Raw genomic sequence first — 23071 nt, forward strand, 5'->3', positions numbered from 1 at the left:
TCATTAACAACTGAAATTTATATAAATATATAAATTTAACTGACATAATATAAAATTATTATATTTATAAACTGTCAAATTTATCTTTGAATCTTTGTTGGACAAAAAAAATTGTAAAGATTTTATAATAATATTGGAATTTTAATTATGTTTTACATAAAGAAATTAATAATAAAATACTTTAAAATAATCATAAAATCGATAATTCGGAAGTATTTATTATTTTATATAACAAATGAAATTTTATATAACTTATGTGGTCAATAAAAATATTATTATATCACAGATGAAATTTCATCACTATGATATATGATTTTGGATGCAATGAATATGTATATAAATTTTTAAAAAACTTCCAATATTTTATATATACAATTTATTATTCATATTTAAATGCAGTACTATTAAAATGATAAAAAATATAAAAGATTAATGAAAAGATTCTATCTTTCAATCATATATTTCGATATTTCAAAAACTTTTTATGATATATATTATTTAAAATTTTTAATAAAAATATTGACATTTTTACATATATACAATTTCATTCTTCTGACAAATATAATTATACATATAATATATTTCATATAATCGTATAATTAAATCGAATTAAAAATGTAAAATATGCATATATATGCATGTATATGTTAGACTATTCGGTCTACTTCCGAATCAGACAACAAAGTAAACTGACACACCAAGAATTAACTGAATTCGAGACGAATACATTTCGAGTGTACAAATTCAAAATTAAACAAATAAATTCTTCGAAAAATAGAACGCATATACGTAAGTATGCATGTTCACAATTCATTCGTATTAACACAATGTTTGTATTAATACAACTACAATGTTCATACTCGCGTTAACTGTCAGCCGTCACGATGCGTGTAATTAATTCGCATTATTGGCTCGTTACCTTTTGCTTGCAAGCTACGGTACCGAAATCACGCTCGAATTGCTGACACGCGTTCACGAACGCACTCGAGGAAGCCTTTAAGTTTTATCCACACGTATGCGAAACGGTGAAAGAACGAAAAGGCCGCGTAAACGATATTTACGCGGCTCGATATTGATCATTCAAAAAACTTGATCCTGTGGAAGAAAGATGCGCGTAAGAAAGACAACCAGATAACTATCCAGACAGGGCGCGTTCACACCGGAATCGATAACCGCGAGAAACAGTCGCGGGAGGGGGCGGTCTATGATCATCACGATATACATTTCGAATATCGTGTCAGTCGACGAATCAATTCTCAGTTTTATCGACTTACAAGACCTAATTCGTTGTAATCGCTGTACTGATTAATGACAGGAATCTAAGGAAAACAATCACTGACACGGTATGAATCTTGTTTTTCGACTCACCTGTTCGAATCGCCGGTGCAACTTCGTTGATAGACGATTACGAAACTCGCGGCACTTCTACAACGACACAATTTCCCACTGTTAAATTTTGCGGTATACGGTGTCGTTTGCGGCAGAGGGGATAAGTATAGAACAACTGATCTATGGTGACAAGATAGAAAAAAAAAACGCGCGAATTACGCGGAGGATAGAGGATACGGTATGGAAAGAAGAAGAGAATAAACAAAGAAGAAAGACAGAGAAGATACTGAGGGAGGGAGATGACAAGAGCGCCGAAAAGATAACAGCCGTGAATCAGTAGAATCAGTAACGCAGTAAAAATTCGTGTGGACAGTTGACTGTTGGCTCTTTGCAGGGGCGCGACAAGCCCGGACAGAGCACACGGCACGCGCGCCTCTATCACAGCGGCATTTTCACTGAGAAAACCGAGGCCAGAAAGCGAGAGGCCCGCGACGAAGCGAAAACCCCCCCAGTCGGATCCCGTTTTCGTAAACGCTCGACTCCGACTATCCGCGTATCGGGAGCGACCCGTGTACCTCAACGCGCATGCGCATCGCACCGTAACGCGCACGCGTCACCGTTCGCTGCCGCTGCTCTTATCAGCGCACTATTCTACTGCCGTTAGGAATCAGGAGACGTGCGACGACACTTTCCCCACCCTTCCACTTTACTCCCGCTCTCCCTGTACACCCTTCGATTTCACGGTGAGCCACTGTTGGGAAAGGGCGAATGAATAGACGCGTGCGCGATGACACGAAAACACGTAATTTCATCTCTACGGAGGATGGACATCGTATTTAAATGATTGATTCCGAGATTATTCGTTTTACTTCGATGAATGCGAGTTTCAATGAAATAAATCTGAAAATGTAACATTAAGATAAAATTCGCAATATTCGCTACGTCTTTTGAATATAATAGTAAGAATTATTTTATTGTATTTGCTATACATATTTATATTATATTATTTCAAGTAGTTATTCTAAGTTTAATCTATTTTGAATTATCTTATGTATTTTATCAATATTAATTTAAAAAAAAAATAATTTATAAATTAATTTAAAAAAAAAAATAATTTATAAAATGGTTAAACTAAATAATTATAAAATGGTTTAACTTTGTATCTATGTATAAATTGTTATAATCTTATTGTTACTCATTTTTAAATGGAAATATCTGAAATATAAATAAAATCAGGAATTATTTGGAAGTTTTTTTGAATCTTGATAAAAATCTTAATAAAATCAAATATAACAAATGCATTTTAAATTTTTTTTTTTGTTTAAAAAATTTTTTTTACGTACAATATTAAATCCATGCAACGAACAATTATTATCTAATCCTATGATGGATCCGGAATAGGAATTTGAGCTATTCGACCTTCTAACATATCCTGAAGAAGAATATTTATTTCCTGTAAATAGATTATTTTTTACTCTTTCATTTCAGATTAAAAAATCATTATATTATAATACATATAGAAGACATATTTATTATAGTTTTTAATTTGAAATATTTATCTTAGAAATAAAAGAAAATAAAATTAAAAAAAAAATTTAATTGATAAATATTTGATATGTAAAAAAAAAATTATAAAAAAAAAATGAAAAAAATAAAATCTCTAATTTTTTTTCTTTTCCTAATATACAAATTAAATTATTTAACGATGTACCTCTTCTCTCTGGGTTCGTAATCTGTCGATGATCGGTTCATTAAAGTTGGGATCGTTACTTGGATCCTCCAAGATAATTTCGTTGCTTCTTGACTCTTGTGGTATATGAGTAACATAAATCTGTTTGATAGTATCTAAGATAGCCGACGGTCTGGTTTGAGGAAATTGCAAATCGATCGACGAGAAGGAGTCTGTACCGGCAAATATTGCTAATGGCTTTTCGAAATCAGTACACTTGATATCACTATAAGATTTATAATTTTCGAAATGCAAAAAAAATATCAATTCCAATATTCAATATCAAATTTGAAGTATATTATTAGTTTATTAAATATATTAGTTTAATTCATAGCATAAAAACTTACGAAAATTGTATACCAAATCCATAATAAGATAACAAATCTTTAGTTTTTCGTAATAAAGACTTATCTTTTGCAGAATGATAATAGAGACTTGCTCCTAAAATATGTGCTACAGCTCTTAAGGTTTTACTGATTAACTCTGTTTTATCCAAATCTAAATCCTATTTCAAATTTTTTTCATAATAATTTCTATTATTAAAAAAATATAATAATGATAATATAATGCATAATATATTTTATATTGTCAAAAATGCTTAAAATACCTTAAATTGATCATATTTTCCACCTATAAAACAAAGTCTCATTGGAAATGGATCAATTTCTCTCTCCACAATTTTTTTCCGTTCTTTAATACGCTGTTTTTTAAGTTCCTGAATTATTTTATCGTCATAACTCATTTTCATTGCATTACGCACTACTGAGAGAGCTTCTTCAAACGTGGTCCATAAAATCTCTGGTTGCGATAAATCCAGCATAACCAATATCGTAACATGATGAGGAGAATGAGTCAAAGACGAACCTGTCATTGCTGCTGATACTAACGAAGAAGTTAAATGTCCTACTTCCCAAACATGTACGATATTTTTTATCTACATCGATAACAAAAAATAAATAATTATTAAAGTCACAGTTAAATATTCATAATATACGAATGTACATTACGTAATACTTTATATTTAATTTTTTTCTTTTTCATTAGTATTTTGTAATCATTTTTCAAAATTATTAACATTATATTGTTATATCATATAAATTATAATATTTTTAATTAAAATAAAAAAATAAAAATAAAGGAGAATGAGAATGAAATAGAATTTAAAACTAAGTGATTAATGTTATTTTTAATGTAAAATCAAATTTATTTAAAAGTCATATTATTTATTTGTATAATATTTATTCTAAAATAAAACTTTTCAAATTTAAATATTTGAAATGTATGTATCAATATATTATTATCGATATATTATGGTAATTTTAAGAAATAGATGTTCTCAATTATTTATTATATATTTATATTTTTTGAATTATAATATATGCCTTGCATAAAATAATGATGTTTTTTTATTTATTTTTTAATGAATTAATATTATCTGAATATTATTTACTTTCATTGATAAAAATTTGCATATTATATTTATTTATTTTGTAAATGATATTTTATGTATTCTAAAAAACTTACTAAACTTTTTCCAGCCTTACGTCCAAAAGAATAATCCATTGCGATAGTTGGTTTTGGTGCTTCGTCTTTTTCAAGAAATCGATGTATGATTGTAGTTTTACCCTAAGAATACATATTTCTTTCTCATAAATATAGATATATAATCTGTATTAATATTATTTAATATTTTTAATATACTACATACGACTCTCTTGCTACCAACAATGATAATTGAGCGTTCGTGTGTTTCATTAGGATTAGTTTTACGTCGTTGCTCTTCTTCTAAACAAAAACGTAAAGCAATATCTCTAACATTTTCTTCGCTAAAACATAATCACGTAATATATGTTTTGATTTTTATAAATATAAACAATTCAATAAGATAATAATTATTATTAATATATAACTGTGTTTTACGGTAGATATAAGTATTATTATAAGTTTGATAATGTAAATATAAGGTTAGCAGATACATACGAATTTTGATCTGCCATTTGTTTTTAATCCAAAATTTATTCACAATTATTGTTGCTATAATAAATGCACAGTAGTTTATATTTATTTTATATCTTCTTTTTGGGTATAGGTTATGAACATGTTTTGATATTCGTTGTTATAGCTACGCAGAAAGCTCAATTTAAAAATTCGTATGTAAATTGTAAAGATTCAAAAATTTTAACAAACTTATTATTTAACTATTATTTTTTAATATATCACGTCAATATTGATTATTAAAATAAAAAAATAAGAATAAAAATTAAGAAATAAATATATTCGTTTGATTGAAATAATTTTGATTTTTTGTACGATTAATGTAGTAAAAATATATAAAAATATAAAACATTATAAAATTTTTTTATATGTTGCTGTTACTAATTTTTTGTAATATTATTAATAAATTATCTATTATATGATAAAATAATAAATATTATATTTAAATTTTTCTATTTTTTTTTTTTATATACATATTCAATAATAAAATATTAGTTTTGTCAATGAAATTTAAAGTCAATTTAAAATTCATATAGAAAAACCTTTTTTGAATAAATTATTTATAAATTAAAATACAAATAATTAATGTTGCATTTTTATTTATGTACAAGATGGACTAGACAAAATTGAAATGCACCATATATACTTAAAGATTTATAATAAATTAAAACTATGATAAATAAATATAATTTTAAATCAATATGCCATAATTGCATAATTATCAAATCATAATTGTATAATTTAATATTAATGGAATGTAATAGGAATAATTAATAGTTTTATCTTGATTATGAGGATAAAATAAATATTTACAATATATTACAAAAATTGCAATTTTAAATTATGTAATTCTTTTAATTTTCTTTTAAATAATAATAAACACATGTAATGAAAAATTTAATATTATTAAACTAGATTATTTTTTTATCTTTTTTGTGAATTATTAACCAGTTTTTTTGTAATAGTAGATTACAATATTGTACATATATGTATATATTTATATGCACAAAAGTATGAGAAATAGGGTATTTTAAAAACTTTGATAAAAACCCTCATATTAATGTATTCTATTAAATAATAGTAAGATATGCTTACTATTAAGAAACTAGTTTAATAATCTGTCAATAAAAACAGATTAGTGCAAATAGTACACAATATATAAAAATGTTAAATAGTTATTGCCAGAATTTATCTGACAATACTCTTCATTCAGTTAGTTTAAGCAATGAACACAACAATAAAAGCAGTCATATTGCATCTTTCATATCTTATGTTAGGTCTTCATACATTTATTAACAAAATGTATATATTTTTAATTTCTTATTATGTATTATATATTCAAAAAGATTCCAATTTTGAAAAAACAAATATAAATATAAATAATGCAAAAACAATCATAGAAAAATGAATTGATTTGAATTATTTTATAAATAACAATAACAAATGTTTAGTATGTTTACTATTGTATTCAATTGCAAATAAATTTTATATATTTAATCTTAAAGGTATGGAAGAAAAAATAACTTTCTACTATTCATATAGATTTCTTTGTATAGTTATTCAGACCTATGTATGAAATTTTACATTTGAACACTATGGCGTACAAGATTTGGGAGACGTAAAATATGTGTAATTTAAGTTAACTTGTAATTTGTATTAAAATATCAATAAACAATACAAGTAACATCATATTTCTTAAAGAAAATTGTTTACTATTTACACATATTTTCAAAATCATATTTTCAAAAATATCGAATATAGAGCATTTTATAAAAATGCTGTTAAGAAATTCCTTATATTAATATTACCAAACCATTGCATTCCATACAATCTTATAAATAAAATAATTATAAACATTAATATGTGGTTAATTTTAATACAAGCCACATCATTAAAAATTCATCAAAACATTAATAGTCATTAAGATGCAACGCATGTGAAGGAAGACTGTAATAAAGATTAGTCACCTTTTTCTACAATGTTTCATTGCTTCTATTATGCAATATATTACACGCTCTGCATGTTATCTGGTCCATATATCACTCATCCAATTATCATCTAACTCATTAGTTGGTAATACTTTTAATTTTCGTAATGCCTCAACATAAAATGTTAATTCAGATGTAACTACACCATGTTGTGGACCACCATTATTCACTATATTCATTTTGACTAATTGCTCTCTAAGTTTTTCTTTGAAAGATGTATTTACTGTACGATATAAAGTTTGTACTTCAACTTCTGGGAGAATTCCCGAAACTGCTTCATGTAATTTCATTAAATAACTGTAATTAACGATTTTGAATATTTAATGATTATAATAAATAAAAAAATTAAATTATATAATACTGTACCTAGAAATATTTCTAAATGATTTCGATGGTACTGGCGGTCTTGCAGTCCATTTCGATATTTGACCCCCCAATAGATTGTCGACAATAGTTAGAATTTTGCTTTCAATTTCTTTCACATGCGCACGAATATCTCTTTCAACACTATCCAATAAAGCAACGCCACCACTTATATTAGATCCACCAAGTCCACGATTAGAATTTTGTTCCGCAAATGCTATAAATAAGTTTTATCATTAATATTATAATTGTAATATAAGTTAATATTAAATAATTATATTTAATATAAGTTAATATAATAAGTTAATATTTAATAAATATATTTAAATTTACCTTGAAAATGTAATTTAACAAAAGGCATAAACCACAAAATTAATTTCAAACTTCGTGCCGCTAATACAAGTATTGTACTGGTAATTGTTTTTAAACCAGCAACTTGCATAGCGCCGGCTCCAAGAACAAGTTGACAACAACGTGAATTATAATGTCGCAGTAATTCGGCTAAATATCTTCCAATTGTTCCTGATAAAGCAATTAATTCACTGCCAGTTCTAGAAATAAAATTTTATTGAGCATTTATTGAAATATTTATAAAATTAAAATATTCGTATACATTTAATATTTTAAAAATTACCTGCAATACTCATGAATCATTTGTGTAAGCATTAAAGCTGTTCCAACAACGGCATATTTTTCATTTCCCACCATAATAAAATTTTGAATACTACTTTTTTTAACTTTATCATCAATTTTAAATAAATTTGGTGGAAAAGCTTTATTTTCATATATATATGTTACTAATGACTGAAATTCCGGTGGTACATCAGCTTGTTTCCATCTTTCAGATTCCAATAAAAGAGTAAGCTTTGTTTTGAGTTCAGTATGAAATCTTTGAATAAATTTACTAGCTTGTGCCTATATTAGTATGAAGTATGAAAATATATTTATATATAAATATATTATTTACAAAATATAAATATAAAATTTTTTCAATTAAATAGATTTAAGAATAATGCATACCTTAAATGCAGAACGTAATCCAGTACATTGTTTACCACAAAGTTTTTCACAAGTTTCTGTGAACTTTTCAACTAAATTTGCTAGTTGACATACTTGAGCTGTTGTTGCCCTTTTACTCAACCAGGATGATTTATCATTCCAATTTTGGCATTCTTTTTCTTCTTGTTTGTTATTTGAATTTTCATTGTTAAATTTTTCTTTTTCATTTTGTAATTTATCTTTATCATTTGTACCTGCAGAAAGCAGATTTCCCATTCGCTCATGACAATAATCACAAACAGAAGTTATCATATCATTGAGTTTAAGTGTTACTCGCGAATGTTCTGCTTGAGTTAATAAACGATCAGGTATCGTATCATCGAATGATCCATCACACACTCGGCCAGCTGCAAGATCTACTGTATCTCGCATTACATCATGAACAGCCTAAAAATACATGTAATGTCAAACAATTATATTTAGAAAATTAAATTAATTTTAATTATAATTTATATAAAATAATAATTTTATATTTTTATAATACATAGTTATAATATAATGTAACATAATACCTTAACTCGCATTAGAAGAAATGTTAAAGATTGTATAGCATTATGAAGTAAAGTTAATCTTTCCGCAAGAGAAAGTCCACCAACTTCTAAAGCTGCAGCTTGTTGATCACTACAACAATCACTCTCTGCTAAAGCTTCTATAACTCTTTGCTTTGTTACAGCTCGGACTGTCGTCACAGCTTCTTCTTTGTAAGTATCCACAAATTGAAAATGTTTTTGCCGCAGAAGACCAGAAATGATGGAAATAAGTTTATCCTGTTCGTTGAGGATGTACAAATGATCTCACTGGGAAGAGATGCACGACGGTTTGTTTGCTACGAACTAAGTATACAAAATTTTTAAAAATTTTACATATACTTACACCATCCAAAACTGTATTTTCTCCTCCTAATGGTCTATTTAAATCTGCAGTTGCATATCTTTGAAATTCCGTAGATAACATTTTATCAACAAGTTTTTCCATTTCTGTTAATTGAGAACTTAAATGCCTAAGAAAATAAAATTAAATACATCTAATTTTTATATCTTATTATATATCAGCTTTATATTATTTATATAGATAATACCTAAAACTATGTATTCCATTCAATTCCTGTAAAAGTATTTCTTGCGTTGTAGCAATGAGATCTAATGCTGCAACATAATCTGGTGTAGATAACAACAATTGTATCATTGGTTGACTTTGGTGTACTGTAGCCATAAGTTTTAGTTTTTCTTGAACTAACAATCGATTGGATCTCGCTCGTTCCAACCTGAAAATATATTTATTCGAAAATATATACATTCAAATTAATGTATATATAATATTCGAAAAAAATATAAAATAATTTATAATTTACCTTAAAATTTCTAAAGAATCATTGACTAGATACTTATCAACTTGGTGTATATTTTTTCTAAGGGCTTTTAAAACTGTAATAGTTTGAGTAAGTTGCTCCATTAAGGCATCATGAGAAGTCATAGCATGAAAAAATGCTTGAGACTTAGAAGCAACTTGTTCTGCTATTCTAACTTCCACAATATCTAAATAATGACTTAGCTATTACAAGTAAAAATTAAATATATTTATGTTAATGTTTGAACTTTATGAAAATATTAGTAATATGAGAATATTACCTTTTCTTGCATTTGCTTTACATTTATAACAATACTAGAATCTTCATTTAATAATCCATTTTTTGTAAATGGAAATACTGCATAAAAATTATCTTTTTGAGAAAGATCTAAATTAGGTGTTAAAAAAATTTTTGGAATATTGGATAAATCAAATTGCATTCGATCTGTAAAATTTTAATTTAAGAATTTTATATAAAATAATATCATTTTATCAATAATATAAATATTATTTTTACCTAATGGTTTAACTTTTCTTAAATTTGGAAAATTTTGTAACAATTCATTAGGTGTAATTGGTCTATTGGCATTTAAATTCATACGAGAATGTTTTCGATATCTCTGTAAATAAAAGTTTTTTTGATTTAAAATCAATTTTTTTAAAATATATATATATTTTAATATACTTTCAATTTTTAAAATAAATTTACTAATATTAATTACCCTTGCAATTTTCTTTAAATATGATTCAAAATGTTGCATTGTTATCTCAGGAAGATAAGGACTTTTAGGTATATCAACTTTTTCTACAAATCCATCTCCCCAAGTACGAGTTAAAAAGTTACTTTGTTTTCCTTTGAAAGGATCATTTAAAACAGCTGGTAAATTCTGTGCTGCAGAATACACAGTCCATGAGGAAGAGGGCTCTGATAATTGACCATTGCTTTTACGTTGTTGTTGCATTATTGCGTGTTTAGTGGCATGTGCTACATAATCTTTATCAGAAACACCCTCCACAGGAAGACTAGTGCATACTCCATTATAACCATAAAGGCACACAAATGAACCTCCTTCTCTAGAGCAATGAAGATCTCTTAAATGTCTGAAATAAAATTACATATATATTATTTATTAATGACGTCATTCATTATAATATCTTTTCTAATAATAATTTAATTCACAAAAAAATATTTGTTTAAATAATTAATTTATTACATTCAATAACCATACAATTAAAACATGAACGAATTTTAACGAATAAGATATATTGAAGGTTTAAAATGATCTATGCAAAGTAGTAAAAAATTATCTAAGATATTTTTACAACTTTTTTTTATTGCAAATAGATAGATGGACTCACCTTATAAAATCTTCTATTTGCTTGAACGAAAGGTTAGCGCAATATTCACATATTAAAATTGTAGATAACGATTCCAATCCTTTCACGATTTTCGCCATTTTCTATTTATAATTTTACTTCACCATTCTGTCACTGTTTTGTATAATTTACAAAACATTGAATTTATCACCAACAATAATTATACATTTGACGGCTACTTCGCGATTATACTTATCCGTTATCAGTCAGTGTCCAACTTATTCTCACCTTTTAACAAATATACGTATTACAATTCATGTTGACCAATAAAGAAATAAAAATTCCTAGATATACTTTTAATTATTTTAGTTTATTTAATTTGAAATATATCTAATGAATATGTTCTAGGCTTTATAAAATTTTTCGTTATAATAATAAATAAAATTATTATACGAATCATACAGACATTATATATATATATAAGAATTTACAGATAAAATACAAGATTATACAAGATAAATGTATCATTTAATGACATATGTTTAAAATTATGAAAATTTATAAATTATAAAACATAATAATAAAAATATAGACTAGAAATTTATAAAATAATATAAAAAAATCTATAATTATTATATATTAAAATAATGTGAATTGAATTGATATCATGTTTCATATGTGGTTAAGCACTAAGAGTAAGCCAAACGTGGAAAAAAGTAAAAAGAGCAATAATGAAAAAAGAATAGATATAGGACAAAAATTGAGGTATCAGCGCCATCTTCTGAATGTCAAAAATATATATCTTTTTAAAAGCAAAATAAAATATTCAAAAGATGGCGCTGATAGTTAATTCTTATTCTATCTTTACCTTTTTTTTATTATTTGTTCTTTTGTTTTGTATTTCATTTGCGACTGAAGATGGCGCTGATTTCGAAATTTTTATTCTATTTTTATTCTTCTCTTACTATTTGCTCTCTTTATCTATATTTTTTTATTGAGATCATAGATTAATTTCGTTTTGATGGTTATACTGTTTAAATGTATTAAAGTTATTCGCATTTATATATAATTAGATATTATATTAAGACATATTGACAGAAAACCAAAACTATGTAATTTACCAATACTTTTTTTATTGATTGTTGTAAAGTTCCATTTCAGCAGTTTTTGTCAACATTAGTGTCAATAACAAGTTTATGTCAAAAATCGTTCTTTCATTCTCTTCTTTATTATAATCGGCTCTCAAAATTCATTTATATGTATAAAATCTTCCAATAAACTTCGTACAAAATTGTATCACAAAAACAGCCAATAGAAACATGTCTTGTATAAAAATAAAACGTGTCCCGATTAATAAAATTCCGGTAAACACGAATCCGAAAATATCATCCTGTTTCAACAAATCACATTCTTATTCCAGTACAATGATCCTAAAATTTCGTTTCAAAAATCATCCTCCATTATTGTTGAGAACAGGATATTTAACTCTGCATGAATCTCTTTATCATTACATTTTCTTATCTCTGACGATTTATTTTATGATTCGAAACTTGAAAATAAACTACGGTTATATTGAAAGAAAAATATTTTACAATAAAAAAAAATTATTTATGAACTAACAATGAAAAAATTTCTAATTTTTCTCTTCCTAATTTTATAAATCTATTATAAAATAAAATTTACAAATAATTTAGAATTATACTTTTAACTTTTACTCTTACTTATTCTTTATCATTGTTTTCAAAAAGTATTATAAATTTTATAAATTTAGAGATAATCTTACTATCACTTGTTGAGTTATTGTTACATCTTAAGCAATCATTAATGAATCGAAAATATAAAACATATGAAAATATACTTGCCATTAACTTTTTTCGCTATTTTCTTTCAACATAACCGTAGGGTAATTAATATCTGAACATTCATCGTTCTATTGCTCCTAATTACCGTCCGTCCGTCTGACCCTAAAACCTATAGTCTCGACATAATATTTTCAAAATACATATTTTTTTCAATTTTGTCGATTCTCATTATTAGTGTTCATATTCTGAGGCATCTGAGGTGGTGGTGGTATAGGTAATTCGTTGCTTAATTGCGAATTTTCACTATTTTGTTGCATTTGATCTTGTTGAGGTTGATGTTGACTGCGGTGCACCTCTAGTGCTAACAGTTTCTGCCGCTTCTCCTCCATGAGACGTTCGCGGTGCTTGTGAATATAATCATTTACATTTGGCAAACCCATGATTACGCACGCTGAGAGCGCGGAACGATATACGTTCATATCCGTTGCTTCGTACCTGTAGAAAACGTGAAATTGAATAGATTTGGATATATGTATTAAAGTAGAGCAAAAATCAAAATTGTATAAGTTTCTAATAATAAAAAAAAAAATTTGTTTTAGATTTTTCAGATGATGTATATAAAAGATAGTTGTTGTGAAATTAATTTTTGAGATACAGCAAAGACTTCAGAGTTTGAATTCTTTTTTTCTTATATTATAAATTTAATAGATATAATTTAATAATTCAAATATTATTATGGAAAAAAATTTTATTTGTTAATAAAAATTTATACGATATATGATAAATAAAAAAAAATTTATTATTATTTCGTTTGTGAAAATATATATATATAAAAATAAAATTAGAAGAATTTAAAAAATTTACCATTCATTCGTTTTCTCATCGTAACATTCGACGTGATATATCGTGGTAACACCGTTGAATCCACCAATGGCAAAAATCATGTCGTCGATCACCTCGATTGCGAAATTACTGCGTGAATTGTACATATCCGGAATTGGTGTCCAAACATCCGTTGCAGGGTTGTATTTTTCACCACTACACATTCTTGATATACCATTGAAGCCTCCTTCATAAGATAAAAATTATTTTACAGAATGAGATTTTTAATTTCAAAATGTATTAGTTAAATAATAATTAATTTTTGAATAATTACCAATAACATATACGTGATTGTGATAAGCTATACAGGATACTCCACTTCTACGTGATCTCATTGGAGCTATAATAGTCCATTGATTGGTTTCTGGATCGTACACCTCTGCTGAATTTAAACATTCATGTCCATTGAATCCACCCGTGATATAAATTTTATCTATATTATAAAAAAATAATTATAATTTTTGCAAAACATTAAGAATTGAATAAAAGAAAATTCATAATATATAATTTATAATATAACAAAATATATTTTATCAGAATTACCATTCAAAGTAGTCGCACTGGCGTCAGATCTTTGACAATTCATAGGTGCTATCAAAGACCACTGGTTCGTCTTGTAATTATAACGTTCTGCAGTGTTTTGCCGATAATATCCGTCGTATCCTCCCATTGCATAAATCAAATCGTTGAGTACGGCAACACTAACATAACACCTACAATTTCAAATAATCGGAAAAATATTTATTGTGTACAAATAGGTTTTTTGTAAACCGAAATGTTATATTAATAATTTGAATTTTGAAAACGAACATTTTGAAAATATTTGATGTTTTATAAAATATTAACAAATTGTAAGAAAATTTACTATTCAATTTTAATATTTACGATAAATATTCAAATAAGAAGATGGATATTTAAATGAAAAGAAATAAGAGATAGGGATTATCTATTGTATTTTTTTTAACCTTCTGGCGTTCATTGGAGCAACTTCTCTCCACACTTTAGTAACAGCGTTGAAGCAACGACAACTATTAAAATAATCAGCACCGTCGAAGCCACCGATCACGTAAATGTTAAAACCGACTACCGCAGTTCCGTGATACGCGCGAGGTCCGATCGGATCTACTTCTTCCACCTTTGATTTTCAATCACTTATATTAATATATAGATCTTTCGATTAATAACATTAATAACAACATCTTTCATTTAAACTTTTAATGAAACGCAATAACATCTATTTAAACAAATGATAATTATTCAGAATAGAGATTACCTGATTGATTTTAAGGTTATATTATTAAAATCATTATTTCCAAAATATACGCAAAAATACATATTAGGATTATGTTTGATTATGTTTAAATTAAAATAGATTAAATAGATTTAAGTTAAATTTAGATTTAAAATAAATTTAAGGTTAGATTAAATATTAATAAGACAAACAATTGTTCAATTGTTCAACAGCATCAAGATTTTAAAAGTATCGAAATTAACGAGAAATAAGACTCCAGTTCCAATTACTTTCAAAATTACTTAAAAAAAGAAAAATTTAACAGATAAATTATATTAATATTAATATTATTCCATTTTACACTCACCTTGACCCATCGATCCGCCCTGGTGTCGTAGGTTTCTATGAAATTTGTAGGACTTCTGCCACTCCATCCACCTATAGCGAACAGTATTTCATGGGGTACCCTCGGACGTGCTATTTTCGGCGTCGGTACCTCTCCGTCTTTTTGCGTGATAATTTCCAAATCGTACAAGAATTTCAAGGTTTCGATTATGATCGGCCGGCAAGCCTCGTTCCCGGTAACGTACGGATGATCCTTCACATTCTCAAGAAAGAACTGCGTATCCAACAAGCCAAGTCTAATATTCTTCATCAGATCTACGATATAATCCTTCCGCGATTGAGGATCGTAATCAATCCATTTCAATACCAGGTCCCAAACGGTGTCTTCGCTTTTCACGTTCAGCTCGTCGGCTCCGATTAAAGTCGTTAGCTCTTCAATCGGCAAATCGAGGATTTCCTCGCTCCGTTGAGCTACCTATATCAATTGTATCAATGTATTTTGCATTATAATTATTCTGTGACTATTTTTTATCAGAAAAGAAGTTTTAACAGAAAAGAAGTTATTTGATTTCGAAGAATGTATAATTTCATATTGATGATTCTTTTATATAGATAGAAGATACCATGGCTATCACAAAAGTTAGTCGTTTAATTCACTTTCCTCGAATACGAAAAATGACAGCAATATGAGTAGAATTATATTATATATTTAATTATATTATTTTTAATTATGTTATATTATTTTCGCTAATATTTTAGAGATATATCACGTGATGAGGTTTCTACTAAAGCCAATATGTCGTATCGTGTCACGTGATGTACTTTGCTTAATCTAGCAGTGGGGATATTGTGACGTCACATATTCTTCTTATGAAGAAATTCACAGAGGAATTGAATTACTTTTAGTGGTAAAGAAAATATTAATTAGATAAATTCTATGTAATATTGTTTATTATTTAATATTTTTATAAAGAAATGTAATGAACATCATACGATCTAATCTAATCTCAAAAAAAGTAATATAAGTGTTAATTTAAAGATGTTAAAAAGTAAATGTCGAGAAAAAATAACCTGCACAAAATGTCTCATGACATAGCGATAGGCGCTATTTTCCAATCCTTTGCAAAAGTGTTCCCGGGCGAATCTCATGATACTGATACAATTTTCAGGCGCCAGATTTTGTTTCAAATACTCGCAGCAGAAATCGAGAACACCTAGGATATTCAAGTAATCGGCAGTGACCAGCAACTGGCACACGTTCTCATTGTTCACATTGATCGATCTCAAGTAAGCGTATTCGAGGAGTAAATTCATCATGTTGCTGCTGACACCAGGCAAAAGGACATCCGTTTTCTCACGCGAGTGTAATGTGGTTGTGAATAAAGTTCTATAAACGATTGATATTCGAGTTGTAAAAAATAATAATAACAGAAATAATAGAATTATTGAAGGAAAAATATGTCATGAAAATGCAATCATATTATTGCTCGATAATTATACTTTTAGTTGAAACTAAAATTTCTTTAATCTTTTATAATTGAAGAATAGCAAAAAAAAAAAAAAAAAAACAAAAAACAAAAAAAAGGAGCAAATAAATTTTTCGTATACAAATTCTCAGTTATTAATCTTTAAAATTTATTAAATGATGAAACTTTACTCTAGATTTTTAAGAATATAAAATAAATTTTAAAAGATATAAAGACATAAAAGATAAAGGATATAAGGATATAAGGATATAAAATATAAAGTAAGTAAAAAAAAAAATATATAAATTTTATATTTTTTATATTTTATAATTTTATATTTTTCACATTTCCAGACTTTTGTTTAAGTGTTTAATAAAGAGTTAAAGTTTTTATAAAGAGAAAATGTCATTTAAGGCATAGATTGAACTCATACTAGACAAGACCTAAAATATGGACTGCAAGCTGACAAAATGGCCCGGTGAATTGGAAATACGCCTCCATCCTCGAGTCTCAAGACGGCGTCGCAAAGAAGATTGTTCTGTCGGAAATCATAAAGCGATTGCATAGCTTGTGTGCTCATACATCGGCCACCACTTTCGGCAATCAATCGTTGAGTGTTCGTTTCGCATAGATCGATATCCCTGCTGTTTTCGTTTGAGTCTACATCCATATCAAATTTTCTCCAAATTCGGGTACGAATCTTGTCGAGGATCCGCGACGACAAAGGTGGGGATACACGTTACTCGATTCCGTTTATACGATGCTTGAAAATTTTCTAAACACATCTTTTATTTTAACAATTAACAGTTTCCATCATTTAGTTGTCATTATTCCATTGAATATTATAATATTATAATTAATTCCATCAAATTATTTCAAATAATATAACTTTAAGAATAGCGATCATTTTTGAGAATTTGACTAAATTGTATTAATTTTATAACTTATAAATTCTATATATTTATATATTTTTATAACTTATAAAAAAAAATAAAAAGAAGGTAATCATAATAAGAAAAAAATACAAAATACTATTTTTTAATTTTATCATTTTTACGTAAGTAGTTAGTAATTAATTATTATCACTAATATGTAATATAGAAATTACCTAACAAAATAGTTAATTCTTTCTTTTTTAAAAGTTATTTTTTCATCGTTTTCATTGTTGATATTATTGAATATTGTTTGTATTATTTAATCCTGATTAATTAATAAATTACAATCATACCTGTGGAACAAAGAATACTTGCGACTTCGTTAATTTTCAAATCGTCCAAGAGGTTAGAGTTTCCCGCGTTTGTCAATGCTTTTGATCAATTGGACGCCGTAATTTTTACGAAATTTTTATCTTGACGATATTACGTACCCCGAATATTATTGATACCACACGACGAGTCGAGTATGATACGCACGATCGATGTGGGGGAAGGTAGTTTGATTGATACTTATACGCGTTTCAATTTCGTATGTGTCAAAAATGATTATGACACGTGGACGGACGGACTTGAAGACCGGAAATTGTACGATGGAGATTTAAAAAGAAGGAAAACGATGCGGAGTGGAGAGGAGTAGATGGGTGGCAGTCAGATACAAACTATTTTGTGTGATTTTAAAAGAGAGTAAATGTCGCCTCTGGCTGTGACATAGGTCTTACATGTCCGCCGTTCAGTCTAGGACTGTCTTCTGACAAATGAGCACTTCGATAGCAAGATTCATGACAGTTTTTATTGTGACGAGGGTTGGAATTGTGAATTGGCTTTTATACAATCGATCGAACATTATATTGTTAAGCAAAGAGAGAATAATTTTATGATTATTAGAAATTAAATTTGAACGAAAATGAGTAATATTAGAAATTTTAATCATACGTTAATTATTTAATTAGGAATATTCTGAAAGTTATATATTCAGATGTAAGCGTGAAGAAAGTCATTCGTAATTATTAATCGTTTAAATGATTATATATCTGTCATGAGTAGTTATACGATAAGACAACAAATTATTATTATTGATAAAATTTCTTATATAACAGTAAAATTTTTAAAATTATAATATAAGAATTATAAAAAATGTTCTATAACCTATAATTCGTAAGTTACCATTAGTTGATGAATTATTGTACTAAAGCCTCTGAGTTATTTGGTTGTAACACAATTTGGAAATAAATTAAATAAAACTCATTATGTAATATATAATTAACTAAATTTTATTCATCTATAGTAATAATTCACAGATTATCAATCTTCTATAAAATTCTACAAATCTTATATTCGTCAATACTTATTTGACGATAAAAATATAAAAGTTAAATATATTATAAAAATATTATATAAATATATTAAAAATATATATTAAAATTAAATTCTTATATAATATTTCGATCCAGTAGAGTCCATAAATAGTTTCAGCAAGTAATATTAATAGAAAAGATGACAACCATGGAACCATCATAATCTCCTGTAATAAAACACTATATAAATCTTATATCAAGTCACTTTCAATCCAATCGCACATCACTGTTCGATCCCTTAAAAACTAACAATGTACTACCACTACAATTCCATTTTCCTTCTCCTTTCTTTCTTTTTGAAAGAACTATTTTTCGAGAAATATACAAATTTCAAAATTCCTCATAAGAGCCATCGAAACCCTGTTTTACCACACTTTTCTCGATAACTCGATTATATCGATAATAAGCATATCGATCAGCATATGGAAGGTATATCGAGACGAGTATATAACTTTAAACTTTTAACTTTTTCTCTTCTCGTCATACTTCTCTGGATATCTTTCTTTGGACATCTTTGTCTTCTCATTTTTCTCCTCTCTATTACCTCTATCCCCCCATTCCCCGCTCTTACCACCTTCCTTTATTCGCCTGTTGCGCACGCCCCACTCGAGCTTCGGTTCGTTCATCGATGTCAACGACAGCGTGGAATACGATAACCTATGAATAACCATACTTCGGGATGCGCTCGTTAGGAAATTGTTCCATTTTTCCAAAAGTATTTCGCACGGTTCTGAAATCTCACCGATAGACTCTGTGGTTTTCGACTTCTTCTTCTCATCTTCGCCAAACAATTTGAATGTCCAGTTGACCACAGTGAACGTGACAGCATTCATAGGAAACGCACGTAACACTGTCGAGCTGATACCTTTATACAAGACCGAGTAACCTTCCTTCCTCACGGATTGTCTGAAGCAGTCGTATATTCCTGCATAACGATTTCCATTAGCTTGTATTCGCGATTTAATCACGTCAATGGGATAAGTTGTGACCCAAGAACAGGTGCCGGCTAATCCTCCAGCCAACAGGATATAAATTGTCGGAACAGGTTTGTTATCGAGGTTTCTCATTAGAGTTTCGTATGTGAGAAAATATAGACCAAAGCTTGGAATCTCTCTCATAAATGTGCAATTAAGTCCCTTGAACAGACCTCGCAATCCCTCGTGTTTGTACGTGTACATGTAAAACTGCAACGGTCCTCTGAAAGGTCGACCAGTCGAAGAACTAAGCTGCATACGAGTTTTCGCTAACTCGATGAGACTGCAGATCGGGCTTTGAGCGAAGCCAGCTATGGCACCAGATATAAAACAGGATGTTAGAGAGTTTGGATTCGGTATGTGCCTCTGGGTTTCACCATACACGCCGAAGATCACGGCATTTATCAATGACACGCCGATTATTGGGGATGACATGCCCCGGTAGACACCTGCTATCTGAGACAATTAAACATATTAATTGAGATTTGATTTTAATTTTTGATATTTAACGATGAAAGAGAAATATTTTTGAAGTTAGTGAGATTTTTAGTTTAGAATTGTGAATGTGATATTTGTGAATGAATAGTATTTATCGTGATAGAAGAGAAATAATAATTTGAAATTAATAAGATTTTTGATTGGATAGGATTTTTAATAAAAAAAGAAATAAATTTTGTATAGAAAAGTGATGATTAAGTCTTTTGCATTTATGAATAAAATATTTTTTCGAATTACTAATTCAGAAAAAATATGTGAAAAAATATATTGGAAAAAAGAAATTCTTCTATATTTCTGTACTTCCTCTTCTCCTTTCATTTGATAATCAAAACTAATACCAATTATAATTTTAAACGATTCTTGAAGTTAATAATGTTTATGATCAACAACTTTTGTTTCGCTTCAAATTAACATGCATCTCTGATTATTAATTTCCTTGATTTTTATTTATCAAATACCGATTCATTTGCGATTATCTTTCGCAAACAATCCCAATTGCCTTTGTACTTCGGGTTCCGATGGTCTTGCGTTTGCAAGTGAACTTTGATGGTATCGAAAGGATGTCCCACCAAAGTACCAGCGCATCCTGAAAAAATTACCCGAATATTGTATTGTCTACATACGAAGATTTTATATATTTCGCAAAAATAAACAATAATATTTTTGGATCGCGTCAATTATAGAAAAAAAAAAAATTAAAAATAGATATATTCCATTTTGATTCGTGTTTTCAATCATCTGCGTTATCTGTTGATAAAAGTTTTACGGAAACAAGGCAATATATTTCTTTTTATTCAGATAATATTCGATCCAATCCAAGTAGAAAGTTGTCAATCAATTATGGTCACTTTCTTCGCGATAAACATCGTTATCGTTATTGATTGGAGAAAATATAGACAATAAATATAATAATAGACAATAAACGCGAATAAGTATAAATTTTTTCATTTTTTCGAGATGAAAATAAATCTTTTAACATTTTATCTTTTAACAATATTATGATAGATGGATGCAATAGAAAAAGTCGAAGAAAAAATAGATTGAGTTTAATTTTCATAATGGCATCTTTCTTTGAATTTTATATCTCGGTATCTTCTTGTCGATAATATTAAAAAAATTATTAACTTTGTAGCAAGGTCTCTAATATAATATACGTAATGTATATAATTATCTTATCTTTTACGAAACATTAAACCAATTATAAATGAATTATCTACCTCCAAGGCATCCAGCGAAAAAGTCGAGGGCCATCTTCGTTTTATTCCTACTCGTTTCTTCCACCCGTAAGGTGACCGTGAATCTTGCACGTTATTACTTTCGTAGAATCTTTCTGTAGCGTTTGTCAATGGTGCAACGACGCGAGTCGCAAATCGATTTGTTTTTAAGATAGGACAATCCATGAAAGATCGACCACGGTTCTGTCGTATTCGTGCCTAGAAAGAAAATTTTAATTCAAAAATATTTATAATTTTATAATTTAAAAAGAAAGCTCAAGAAGATGAAAAATATTAATCTCATTGGAGAATAATTTACAATTATTTTGATAACATTGAATCTTCTCAATAAAACATGAAACAATTTTAGCGATATTCTAATTTAATATTGAGTCTCGTTAAGATAAAAGATACGGATGGAAGATAATTTTTTAATATTACGTCTTCTAAGAAGAATGAAAGATAATACTCTTAGAGATGTAGTAATATTTGGCGTTAAATCGCTTTAAGATGATAAAAGACATTAATTTTCATAGCAATTAGAAATAAAATAATAAAAATAAATTTTAATCAGAAAGAAGTTTGATTTGATTGAAATTTAAGAAGAAAAAAAAACACGAAATTAATAAAGTAATAATAATAATAATAATTATAAAAAAATAATTTTCAGAAAATCAAAAAGAAAAATATTCATCGATAAAAGTGCTACTTACCGAATAGTAAGGCATCGCTACATCTCCAGAAATCCTATCGAATATACGTTCTAATCCTCTTTTATTTATTTATTTCCCTCGAATATTTCAATTCTCTCAATTTACTCGCCCCGATTCAATATTATTCTCGAAAAATAAGTTTCTCCCATACTACTCAACTCGAACACAATTTTCCACTAGCCATGCTCCACGAGTTTCTTTCTCTTCTTGGTGCAAAGATCATTCATGAATTATCGCCACTTTATTGCGGTACCGATACAAGCATCTTCGTATTATATTGCAGCAATGTTAACCTATCGCAAAGAAGCGACTTGAGGGTCAAACATTGATAATAGGGCGGCCTTTTACGATGCCCGATCAAAAATTATTCGAATATTCATTCTTGTTTATATTTGGTAAATATTTGCTCGATTACATTGATTTGATTACATATTATTAATTTTATTACGAATTGAGAAATGAGACGAAGTTAAAAGCAGTTGGAAAAACTTTATGGACAATTTTCTGCTTTTCACTTCGTTCTTTCAAG

At 27.8% G+C, this 23071-nt stretch overlaps 5 protein-coding genes across 18 annotated transcripts in view; all 5 read right to left on the bottom strand.

Moving 5' to 3' along the window:
* LOC122714645 (protein numb) overlaps positions 1–2265 on the bottom strand; it is a 60323-nt gene extending 58058 nt beyond the window's left edge. Inside the window, exon 1 of one of the 2 annotated variants that reach the window (XM_043936209.1) lies at positions 1369–2265. The gene's annotated coding sequence lies outside the window, so the exon portion shown is untranslated. The remainder of the gene's footprint in view (positions 1–1368) is intronic. The other variant, XM_043936199.1, reaches the window with a different exon arrangement.
* Positions 2266–2489: 224 nt separating this feature from the next.
* Positions 2490–7157, bottom strand: LOC122712371 (cytoplasmic dynein 2 light intermediate chain 1). Of its 9 annotated transcripts, none has more exons than XM_043931979.1 (8): positions 7021–7157; positions 4767–4843; positions 4588–4684; positions 3666–3992; positions 3406–3563; positions 3041–3284; positions 2673–2782; positions 2490–2544 (listed from the first exon to the last, which is right to left on the bottom strand). In XM_043931979.1, the coding sequence occupies exons 2-7, from the start codon at positions 4811–4813 to the stop codon at positions 2711–2713; spliced, it is 945 nt and encodes a 314-aa protein (XP_043787914.1). In that variant the 5' UTR covers positions 4814–4843; positions 7021–7157; the 3' UTR covers positions 2490–2544; positions 2673–2710. The 9 variants fall into 9 exon arrangements, 8 of the variants coding, with proteins under 8 accessions (XP_043787914.1, XP_043787924.1, XP_043787893.1 ...); XM_043931989.1 differs by having other exon boundaries at positions 4767–4884; positions 7021–7134; XM_043931958.1 differs by having other exon boundaries at positions 4583–4684; positions 4767–4884; positions 7021–7134.
* LOC122712366 (vacuolar protein sorting-associated protein 54) lies at positions 7077–11375 on the bottom strand. The gene is made up of 13 exons (XM_043931946.1): positions 11170–11375; positions 10533–10911; positions 10328–10430; positions 10092–10255; positions 9815–10014; positions 9542–9727; positions 9337–9463; positions 8976–9230; positions 8425–8850; positions 8039–8319; positions 7738–7955; positions 7408–7621; positions 7077–7338 (listed from the first exon to the last, which is right to left on the bottom strand). The coding sequence occupies exons 1-13, from the start codon at positions 11265–11267 to the stop codon at positions 7077–7079; spliced, it is 2913 nt and encodes a 970-aa protein (XP_043787881.1). The 5' UTR covers positions 11268–11375.
* Positions 11376–12253: 878 nt separating this feature from the next.
* LOC122712131 (kelch-like protein 10) lies at positions 12254–17692 on the bottom strand. Its single transcript, XM_043931530.1, has 8 exons — positions 17297–17692; positions 16459–16774; positions 15410–15862; positions 14777–14946; positions 14355–14524; positions 14086–14244; positions 13794–13998; positions 12254–13424 (listed from the first exon to the last, which is right to left on the bottom strand). Exons 1-8 carry the CDS (start codon positions 17521–17523, stop codon positions 13139–13141), a joined length of 1986 nt encoding a protein of 661 aa, XP_043787465.1. The 5' UTR covers positions 17524–17692; the 3' UTR covers positions 12254–13138.
* Positions 17693–19032: 1340 nt separating this feature from the next.
* Positions 19033–22760, bottom strand: LOC122712103 (mitochondrial basic amino acids transporter-like). Of its 5 annotated transcripts, none has more exons than XR_006346264.1 (5): positions 22543–22760; positions 21833–22048; positions 21074–21201; positions 19394–20573; positions 19033–19310 (listed from the first exon to the last, which is right to left on the bottom strand). XR_006346264.1 is itself a non-coding variant. In XM_043931484.1 (5 exons), exons 2-5 carry the CDS (start codon positions 21864–21866, stop codon positions 19258–19260), a joined length of 903 nt encoding a protein of 300 aa, XP_043787419.1. In that variant the 5' UTR covers positions 21867–22048; positions 22543–22760; the 3' UTR covers positions 19033–19257. The 5 variants fall into 5 exon arrangements, 4 of the variants coding, with proteins under 4 accessions (XP_043787419.1, XP_043787410.1, XP_043787398.1 ...); XM_043931484.1 differs by having other exon boundaries at positions 19886–20573; XM_043931475.1 differs by having other exon boundaries at positions 19715–20573.
* Between the last annotated feature and the right edge of the window lie 311 nt (positions 22761–23071).

The sequence above is a fragment of the Apis laboriosa genome, unplaced genomic scaffold (genome assembly GCF_014066325.1).
Source record: "Apis laboriosa isolate Shangri-la unplaced genomic scaffold, ASM1406632v1 scaffold112_cov148, whole genome shotgun sequence".
Lineage (NCBI taxonomy): Eukaryota > Metazoa > Arthropoda > Insecta > Hymenoptera > Apidae > Apis > Apis laboriosa.